Source organism: Triticum aestivum, chromosome 5A (genome assembly GCF_018294505.1).
Source record: "Triticum aestivum cultivar Chinese Spring chromosome 5A, IWGSC CS RefSeq v2.1, whole genome shotgun sequence".
In the NCBI taxonomy this organism is placed as follows: domain Eukaryota; kingdom Viridiplantae; phylum Streptophyta; class Magnoliopsida; order Poales; family Poaceae; genus Triticum; species Triticum aestivum.
In genome coordinates, this window is record NC_057806.1 from 700,506,664 (window position 1) to 700,517,405 (window position 10,742).

The 10,742-nt window shown below is 41.7% G+C and overlaps 1 protein-coding gene across 1 annotated transcript; it reads left to right on the forward strand.

Annotated features, from left to right (window-relative positions):
* The first annotated feature begins 2,087 nt into the window (after nt 1-2,087).
* Nucleotides 2,088-9,485, forward strand: LOC123106116 (probable helicase CHR10). The gene is made up of 17 exons (XM_044528325.1): nt 2,088-2,329; nt 2,458-2,465; nt 2,632-2,710; nt 2,800-2,957; nt 3,166-3,291; nt 3,379-3,559; nt 4,484-4,619; nt 4,705-4,822; nt 5,355-5,444; nt 5,573-5,680; nt 5,777-5,980; nt 6,173-6,298; nt 6,383-7,041; nt 7,286-7,431; nt 8,394-8,552; nt 8,978-9,092; nt 9,186-9,485. The coding sequence occupies exons 1-17, from the start codon at nt 2,140-2,142 to the stop codon at nt 9,229-9,231; spliced, it is 2,649 nt and encodes an 882-aa protein (XP_044384260.1). The 5' UTR covers nt 2,088-2,139; the 3' UTR covers nt 9,232-9,485.
* The last annotated feature ends 1,257 nt before the right edge of the window (nt 9,486-10,742 follow it).

Below are 10,742 nucleotides of genomic sequence, written 5' to 3' on the forward strand. Positions count from 1 at the left end.
CATATTGGCTCCTACATTTTCTACGAAGATCTTTATCGGTCAGATCGCATAACGACATACGTTGTTTCCTTTGTCATCGGTATGTTACTTGCCCGAGATTCGATCGTCGGTATCTCAATACCTAGTTCAATCTCGTTAACGGCAAGTCTCTTTACTCGTTCTCATCGCGCAACTAACTCATTAGTTGCAATGCTTGCAAGGCTTTAAGTGATGTGCATTACCGAGAGGGCCCAGAGATACCTCTCCGACAATCAGAGTGACAAATCCTAATTTCGAAATACGCCAACCCAACAAGTACCTTTGGAGACACCTGTAGAGCACCTTTATAATCACCCAGTTACATTGTGACGTTTGGTAGCACACAAAGTGTTCCTCCGGTAAACGGGAGTTGCATAATCTCATAGTCATAGGAACATGTATAAGTTATGAAGAAAGCAATAGCAACAAACTAAACGATCAAGTGTTAAGCTTATGGAATGGGTCAAGTCAATCACATCATTCTCCTAATGATGTGATCCCGTTAATTAAATGACAACTCATGTCTATGGCTAGGAAACATAACCATATTCAATCAACGAGCTAGTCAAGTAGAGGCATACTAGTGACACTCTGTTTGTCTATGTATTCACACATGTATTATGTTTCCGGTTAATACAATTCTAGCATGAATAATAAACATTTATCATGATATAAGGAAATAAATAATAACTTTATTGTTGCCTCTAGGGCATATTTCTTTCACAGCCGACGCGGGATTCGGCCCCTCCGGCGGTCCGGCTGCCGCGGTAGGCCTCCGCCGGGTCTTAGCCTACCACCGACCTCCTCCCGTCGGCCGTGAGCCTGTCCACGACAGTTGCGCTGGCCGCACGACCGCCGCACCAAGCCCTCCGCCCGTCTGCCGAACTAGTCTTCGCCGCCCGCCGAGCTCCTCTTGGCCGGCCTCCAACCTCATTTCTTATCTCCGCCTCCGTCCGGTGCCGTCCGCAGCCGTCAGCAGCAGCCAATCCAACCGGCGGCCATCTTCTTCCACCGCGCGCACAAGGTGTTCGACGGAATTCCCCAAGGTAAAAAAATTACAAAACTTGATGATTTAACTTGGGATTGGATAGTATGTTTGACGGTGGTTGTGTGCATTGTAGATGAGCTCGGTTGACTCCTCTTTCGTGGTGGGATCTATCCGAGGTGGAGTACATTCGTCAAGCCGGTTGTAAAATCCGAAGGTAAGAAAGAACTTGTCTTTCATAATGCACAAGCGGTGGCTAGAAAAGATGTTGAGAGGGCATTTGGGATTTTGCAATCCCAATTTGCTATTGTGCGAGGACCATGTAGATTTTGGGATCAAAAGATCCTTTGATACATCATGACCGCTTGTGTGATCATGCATAACATGATCATTGAGAACGAGCGTGGAAAATTTTTAGATTACAACTTCTATCGGTTGATAGACATTCGTGTTAACCCCATGCGCAAAGAGGAGCGCATCAGACGTTTCATGAAGGTGTACAGCGAGATTAGAGATAGTGATGCGCATGACCAACTCCAGAAAGATTTGATGAAAGAGCATTGGAAACGGCATGGGGAAAGATCCGCATATATTCATTATTTGTTTGTTCAAAACTATGTTGTATTTGTGTTGCATTGCATCTTCTGGATCTGAAGAACTATGTAATAATTTGATATCGTGGACATGATTTTTTTATGTTATTTTGAAATATGTGCGGCTGGACAGCGGCGAACAGCAGCCGGGCGGCTGCTGGCCTGTTTTGGACCATGAATTTGGACCATCTTTTGGAGTTGCTTTTTTGATCATGAATTTGGACCATCTGTTGGAGTTGGCCTTTTTCCGGAGCTTCAAAACGCATTTTTTAGTGGTTCAAAATTTACAACTCTAATTTTAGATCGTCAAAATTTAGACCATCTATTGGAGATGCTCTAACTAGTGATTTCGTGTTTTCCTATTGCTCTTGCCGGTCGCACAAGGGAGGGGACGCCTCGAGAGAAGCGGGCTGACGCCGGGCCGGGCCGGTCCGGGCCGTATCCAACACGCGGGCAGCCTTCTCGTCTCTTCCACGTCGCTCCGGCTATTCCCCACCTCCATTTCCCTTCTTTTTTTTTCACGAGTTCCCGCCCCTCTTCCCCATGGCGGCGACCGCCTACGAGCGCCGCCTGCTCGCCGCCGCCGACCTCGTCCTCTCCGCCTACGGCAAGTCCCAGATCCCCCGCCTCTCCTCCACCGACCTCGGCGTCACGGCCGACCTCAAGCCGCACCAGCTGGACGGCGTCGACTGGCTCATCCGCCGCTACCACCTCGGCGTCAACGTCCTGCTCGGTCCGCACCCGCTCCTCCTCCTCCTTCCCCGCTGCCCGACTTCTCCTCTCCCCCCTCCCCTACCTCTTAGCTTCTCCTTGAGCACTACGCCGTCGCGATTAACCAATCGAATCCCGTTCGTTTTGCAGGCGATGAGGTGAGCCCATTGATTCCGGCCGCACTTCTGTAGCCGATTACCTGGGGACGGGATGGCGCAGCTTCGATTCGACCACCAACGGAGGCTGCGGCGTGTTGAAATCCGGCGCTGCTAACACTTTCAGAGCCACATTTTGCTGATGTTTGTGCCTGACCATAATGTGCAGATGGGGCTGGGGAAGACCCTGCAGGCGATTTCTCTGCTGAGCTACCTGAAGATCAAATCCATCGCCCCCGGACCGTTCCGTGTGTACTCCCATCCATTTGTCAAGCTTTAATAGCTAACCGCGCTATTGTTTCCATTTAATCTCATAAGGGTATGGTTTTTCTTTCAGTGGTGTTATGCCCTCTAAGTGTGACGGATGGCTGGTTGTCGGAGTTCGGTAAATTCTGCCCCACCTTGAAGGTCATCCAGTATGTTGGCGATAAGCCGCATCGTCGTCAGATACGGAGAACGATCCATGAAGATGTCCAAAAATCTTCACATTCAGATGTATGCTGCTCTCTTACTAGTTTGTGTACTTTGTGTCTAAATCTCCCTAAATGTGGGCAACAACACCCATTGGATGTTATATTTATTGTTCCCATACATCCCAAAATAGCTTTGTTTGCTTGTCCTAGAGCATTGTTTCTCACTCTACTTCTGTAGGAATTTTGGTACATGGCCTATGACTTCTTTATTTTTTCACCACTGCAAATAGGAATTACCATTTGATGTGATGCTGACGAGCTATGACATAGCCTTAATGGATCAAGATTTTCTTTCCCAAGTTCCTTGGCTCTATGTGGTGATTGATGAGGCCCAGCGTCTTAAAAATCCATCAAGTGTATGTAAAACCGCTGCTTCACTATGATAATGGGAGTTGCGGGCTCTGATTAGGAGTTGTATGACACTAGTTCTGCATTTTTTTCAGGTACTGTATAATGTTCTTGAAGAACGCTTTATGATGCCAAGGCGTCTACTACTAACAGGCACTCCTGTCCAGAATAACCTTTCTGAACTATGGGCGTTGATGCACTTCTGCATGCCTTCAGTTTTTGGGCCCCTAGATGAATTTCTTTCTACTTTCAAGGAAGCAGGGAATTTGTTATCAGGTATTTACCTAAATGTTATAGAGTGATTCGTAGGTGAGAGTTTTTGTTCTGTCTGAAACAACATCTATGCAACTTGGCTGTGAGCACCATATACCTCATGTACAGTACCACTGAGATTAATGTTTTTCATTAACCGGACACCTTGTGTGCAAACATATGTGTAATCTCTTATTGCTTCATGTTATATTATATTTAGGTGCGGACATGTCGATGTGTTTGGTAAAAACTGTTACTCTTTCACCAATGGCCTGGTTATTTTTTCGAGAACACAGAAAATCAGAATGTACCTTCTAAAGATTTTTTTTGTTTGAAGACAGTGGTTTGATTGGCATTCCTCTCTTTATGGCGACGAAATGTATTTGTGCTTTTACAAAGAGAAAATTATCACAGTACCGTTGAAAAGCGGTGCACATCGGAAAACATATCCAATGTAGGCCCTGGGCCACATCCCACATGTCATTGATACATTAGATGATATTGGATATGGTGACGCAGTTGTCTGGTATAGTGGTATAGTCATGTTAAGGGTCACAACAAACAAGTAACAAGTTCAAATCACTTCAAATCTTAGTGGAGTTTCCACAAGAATAACCCAAACAATTATGGTTGGTGGGGAACCAGAAATCAAACTTTGGTCATCAGGTAGTGATATAAGGTGCCACAAGCCCACAATGTTTGGCTGTGCCAACCAGTTCTTTCTAATCATTCGAACCAGTTCTTCCCACATCATTAAATTATCTGTGACATCATGTCTTTTCATTTTATTTGTTTGAGATCTTCACATAAGCACAGCGGCACCTGCCCTGCTTGCCTGCTTTTTTTTTTTCCAAAAATGTGAACATGCACCATTCTTTAACATTATCTTATTTTTAGTTTTAAGTCAGCTTCTTTTGGTTTTAAAAACGGCAATATGTTTCTCAACAGGTAGTGAAGCTAATAAAGCAAACAGACAATTCAAGATCCTTAAACATATACTCAGAGCATTTATGCTCCGACGAACAAAGGCTTTACTAATTGAGAGTGGAATTCTGGAATTGCCTCCATTAACTGAGCTGACAGTGTCAGTATGACATTATCTAAGCTTCAGCATAACCTTCTTGGATTTTTACCCCCCTAACCTTTCTAAAGTTATATGATCTTTACAGGATGGTACCTCTGGCACCCTTACAGAAGAAGATATACTTATCAGTGTTGAGAAAAGAGCTGCAAACACTTCTTTCATTTACTGGTGGATCTTCTCGTCATCAATCTCTGCAGAACATTGTAATGATTTTTTTTCTGCTTATCAGCATCTTGTATCTATTTACAGCTCCACAATATGAAATTATATAGATTTCAGTACGTGTATCCTCAGTGTAATTTTTCATGCTTGCCACCCGTGCTCCTGTAAATGAAATCAGGTTGTTTGTTTTTAGCTGGCACAGTTTTACAGTTCATTCGCTTTGCCTCGTGTCTGGCTTTGTGAACTTATTATTTATTAACTACCTATTTGAACCATGAATTATTTATCTATTAAATATTAGTTTTCTTGTAGCAAAACTAAATATTTTTATCGATCATGGCATAATAAACAAGATTACATCTCAGTAAAATTGTATTTTGATGTGTCTTTACATACCATTTACAGTTTATTTATTTGTTCAGAGTAGTTAGTTCATTCCAGAGTGCTGGGATGTGTGATCTTCCATTTATATCAAGTCTTGCTTTTTTGACTCTTTTGCCTTTTGACAGTTAAGCACATTAGAGGCTCTGTATAAATTTAAGTTCCATGTCTTGTTTTTGCAACTCCTATCAGGTAGTACAACTGCGGAAAGCTTGCAGTCATCCATATCTATTCAGTGGTATTGAGCCTGAGCCTTATGAGGAAGGGGAGCATTTGGTTCAGGTCAGTTCTGATTTATTTTTGAACAGGACAACTAAGAGCATATTTAGATTGTGCCTTTTAAACATGGGACTTTAAGAGGGACTATACAGACCGGATGTCCAATGATATTTTATGTGATATTTATTCAGGCTAGTGGAAAGCTCATTGTGCTAGACCTTGTTCTTGAGAAGCTCCACAGGTTAGGTCATCGTGTTGTGCTATTTGCTCAGATGACTCAGACGCTGGACATTCTGCAGGTTTTCTTTTTCTTGAACCATGCTGGCATATAATGACCTATTTCTCTTATGGCTGCGCATATGTAAATAATTTCTCTTGCACCATCCTTTAAACAGGATTTCTTAGAACTGCGTAATTACACGTATGAGCGCCTGGATGGTTCAGTACGTGCCGAGGAACGGTTTGCAGCAATCAGAAATTTCAGCTCTCAACCTACCAAAGGTGTTGTAAGAGATGACAGTAATCCAAGTGGAGCTTTTGTTTTCATGATATCAACTAGAGCAGGGGGTGTTGGGCTTAATCTCATTGGTGCTGATACTGTGAGTATAATTCATTTTGAAACTATAGCTAATCAGATCCAGTTTTCTTATCTGTGGATTCCAGTTATGGTTTCTTTATCCTAAATGTGTATTTAGTGCCCAGCAGACAGTTCCAGACTGATGATCATTTGTCCTTTTTGAAAACTTTATGCTATTGATCAATTTTGTTGCTCTTGACATGATTGGTTGCAGGTTATTTTTTATGAGCAAGACTGGAATCCTCAGGCTGACAAACAGGCTTTGCAGCGTACTCACCGCATTGGACAGTTGAATCATGTATTATCAATAAATTTGGTATCGCAACGCACGATTGAAGAGGTCAAAACTCTGACTTGCGATGTACCAGTACTTTCTTGATTAAATTGCTCCTGACCTTTTCTCTTTAATTTGAAATGGTTGCAGGTCATCATGCGAAGAGCAGAGAGGAAACTTAAGCTTAGCCACAATATTTTTGGAGATAAGGATGCAACTGATGGGAAAGGAAATGACTTGGGAAATGAAGCTAATGACATGCGTTCGATTATATTTGGCTTACACCAGTTTGACCCCGCAGATACAGCTGCGGAAACAATCAATGAGGAGACACTGGAAAAATTGAAATCAATGTCAGAAAATGTTATCAAAATGCGTACTCATGAACCTTCAGAAAAGGATGACCGAGCATTTGAAATCAATCCAGATTTGACTGAGGGCAGCGGGCTTGTAATTACAAGAGCTTGTGATTCTATTAGCATTGATCCAGGGGTTGACGAAGCTGCATACCTATCCTGGGTAGAGAAGTTTAAGGAGGCTTCACATTCTATTGAAGATGTCCCAGTTGAATTAGAAAGGCAAAGACCTGCACCTGAAGATAAGCTCTTGAAACGTGAAGCTAATAAGAAAAAGGCTGAAGAAAAGAGATTGGCCAAGTGGAAAGATTTGGGGTACCAGACATTAGGGGTCAAAGTTCCTGATAACATACCAAATCAGAATATTTCTAACTCAGGATCCGTCCAACTTGTATATGGAGATTGCACTGATCCATCAAAAGTTTGCGCTGCAAAGCCTGCCATTATATTCAGGTATGTTTTTTCAGGGAAGAAGTGTGATTAGATTATTTGGCGAAGTCCACTACCCCTTGCTAGAATTCTTGATGGAACTGTAGTATGTTATACGCTATTCCTTTATAGAAGGCTCTGAGATTTGAGATCAGGTTTTAAACTGCTTAAGTTGAAATATGCAATTTAAATTTCTTTGAATTCCTTCCAACACTCCTTAGTTTCTTCTGAACCACACTTTGTACTAACGAATCAAATGCTGGTGCAGTTGTGTAGATAATTCTGGAACATGGGGTCATGGAGGAATGTTTGATGCTTTGACTAGTCTCTCAACATACATTCCAGATGCTTATCATCGTGCTTCTGAAGTCGACGATCTTCACATGGGGGATCTTCACTTGATTCAGCTAGATGGTTGGTTCTTATGCTAGCTCCGCTTATTTTCGCTTCTTTATGACAAGCATATCATACTTAACTGCTACTTGAATGCCTGAAAATATCATTGGCACTGATGTTTATATGCTCGCTGTACTGCTCACATTGATGATGAACCGTTATCTTTCTCTAACCTTGGCAGGATTACTAATGCAAATCAAATCCAAGTTGTGCCATTTCTTATATGCCAAACATAATCACATTAACTAGTTACTAATTGACCATCAGAGATTTGGCATTATGATATATGATATTTTCGACAGGTGACAGCCCGTGGACTCGTTGTTAGTGGTGTATATCTCTTCTCTGTTAGAATGCTTGCTAAAATAAATCAAGCATACTGCAGTATTGCTGTCCATAATAGATCGCACATCTAGTTACCAATTTCACGTAGCACCACAAAATTATATGATTTAAGGAAAGAATCATGTTCAGCACCTTTTCATGTGTAGCAGTTCTGGCTCATTTGGTTACTTTGCAAGTCCACTGTAGGGGGTTTACATTGAAATAACAATGATACATTCCTGCAAAAGCTATATTATGGTAACCTGAGTTAGGTAGACTTTGGATGTATTTGCAGTCCACATAGGTTTTGTGGGGAGTGTGCCATAGGCCACGAGCATCTTATGTTATATAAAGTAAATCTGAGTTCGTTCATTTGCATTCGAATGTGAGTTTAGACTATATTTGTCTGCTTGGTATCTAAAGTGCATTGAAACTCCATTGCTATATTAAAAATATGCCTTTTACGATGTTTGTACATGTATGGAAGCTTCAACATCAAGTGTATTTACCTTTTAAAATGTAGTCCACAGTTACTTGAGCTAGTTTTTCTTTCACTGCCTCTGTATCCTCTAGAATTTACATTAGTTTTATAAATCATCATAGTCTACAGTGAGTCCAAACCGTTGTATTTCACTGCATTTGTATCCTCTCTGCAGAAGCCAACTGTAGCCGGAATTTGGACGCACCTCTATGGGTGGCACTAGCTGTTGTGCAGTCTTATAATCCGAAACGTAAGATTCCAAGAAGTGAAATCTCAATGTCTGACTTGGAGCTGTGTTTGTCAAAGGCGGCCTTCTCAGCTGCTCAGCGTTCTGGTATCAGTTCCTTCTTAAGTTTTAACATTAGAAACTTGAGGTGTATCTTTGAATCATGACATTAGAATGCTACCTTGTGTTTTCACCTGTTCAAGTTTGCTGTTAGCATCTTAAATAGTTTGAACGATTACTCCGTAGCAAGACATATTGGGTTGAATTGTTTGTGGAGTAAATTTAGTTTAGTTCTGAAATCAGCTCAATTCAGTTGGACCAAGTTTATTCAGTAGCTCATGAGGTGGTGTGACTGGTGATAATAGACCAATAATTACAGCATATTTGTGTCCGTTAACTACTTTGATCCTCTCAAGCAGTAACAAGCTCTACATTATCTTAAAAAAAAGCTCCACATCTGTATTTTCCAATGTGATTGAGTCTAGTTAGTTTATCAGGCTCACCTTAATTTGTTTCCGTTTATTTACCTGAAGCGAGTATCCACATGCCTCGGATTGGTCAGCGAAGTGGCTCCCAGCGATCAGAGTGGTATACCATAGAACGCCTGCTCAGGAAATACGCATCGCTTCATGGCATCGACATTTTCGTGTATGCGACAGTCTCACTTCAATTTTATTATTAGGTTTTCATTGGTAAATGCTTGCTACTGAATGAATAATCATCACTGTTTTCTGGTAACAGGTACTACTTCCGGCGACCAACCAGGCAACAGCCAGACTCAGATTAATCCTTGTCTGTTTTAACACTCAGCCTAGCTACATGTAGCCATGTATGTAGGGATGTTCCTGGTGTAACCTGGCCACAAAAACAATCAGGGACCATGGATGTAGCATATATGTAACCTTTGCTTGTCCTGTAGCTGGATTGACTATGGATAGCTGGACCGAATGGACTTACTACACAGTTTTATCCGGCTGTAGATCAAAGGGTATCTTGTATGTGTCATGTGAGAAATATTGGAACCTTTAACTTCAGTTTGCAGCTGTTGTTGTTTCTCTATAACGCAGCATTCATTTTTCATTTCCTCTGAAGTCTATTAAATGAATATTCAACATTCAGGTAATTATAATTGTTTTACAGCAAAAGCTCTTGTTGTTATTTCTTGTATCGTTGAGGCATTTTGCGAGCTGACCCTGTTTGCATCCTTTTCAGTAGTTGGGTCCAGACCAGACCATTGTGTTTGTGACGCCATGGTGATGAGGCAAGTAAGCAAAAAGACGCCTGTTGCTGCATATCTTATGATCTGGCATGAATGTTGTTTCAGGTTGACGAGTGACGACTGATTCGTGTTTGGTCGATGCAAATCAGATGATGTGATGTTTCTCGCGGCAACAGGTACCTCACTGTGTATCCATTAGTTAGTGGTGTGTCAGTTAAGAGTTTCTAGCTAGTTTTTTGTAGTGCAAACCCTGCTCATATTGATCGACTTGTTCATACTAGCTAGATGCTTAATTTGAGTCAAAAACACATGCAAGATTCACACAAGAATCTAGATTGTTTATACCGATAAATTACAAATATATATCTAGCTAATAACATAACAATAATGTACGCACTGCAGAAAATAAATAATCAAAACTAAAACCGCATACCCAGGTTTGTTCCAGATGACTGCCGTTATAAATTACATTTGTTGTTGCTATGGAACTCGCCTACCCAACATGGCGTGTACGGAAAATATTCATAATTTTGTTCGGTAGATCTGAAGCCTTCAAAAAGATTATAACAGGCTGGGCGCATGTTGCCTAAGCATTCAACCCTCGAGCTATTCAAATGGTAGGCGTGTACCGTAGCATCCCATGTTTCTTTGGTGAAGCTGCTCAAGAACATAATCTCTTTGAATGGGTGAAATCCAAGTACATCACATCCATGACGACGCTCTTCAGCCATGTCTACGATGTTGTCTGCACCGTCATTGTCGGAGTCCCAGTCAGTTTTTTCTTGGACTATTGCTTTCTTCTTGACTTCTGGAAGTTGAGAACGGAAGAATTCATAGTTAATGTCTTGTAAGACCCATGGACCATGAACACGCTGATCTGACGCTCGCACGCACTTAAGGTCATATTCACCCTTCATCATCCACTTCATCTGACCATATGATTCATCCAGGATCCAAACTTGAAAGAGATCCTTAACGAACGATGCATAGTACACGCCTTTTTTTTGATCTTCCTAGATAAGCCATGGTTTCCTTGTCGGTTGGTAGTTTAATCACGCGGTACTTGTCATCGGAAAGAG

Bases quoted from the DNA above. Each gene is read 5' to 3' on its own strand.
- LOC123106116 (XM_044528325.1), top strand. From the start codon at position 2,140: ATGGCGGCGACCGCCTACGAGCGCCGCCTGCTCGCCGCCGCCGACCTC. The intron at 2,711-2,799 runs GTGTGTACTCCC...TTTTTCTTTCAG, and splicing joins CATCGCCCCCGGACCGTTCC to TGGTGTTATGCCCTCTAAGT. The intron at 7,042-7,285 runs GTATGTTTTTTC...ATGCTGGTGCAG, and splicing joins AAGCCTGCCATTATATTCAG to TTGTGTAGATAATTCTGGAA.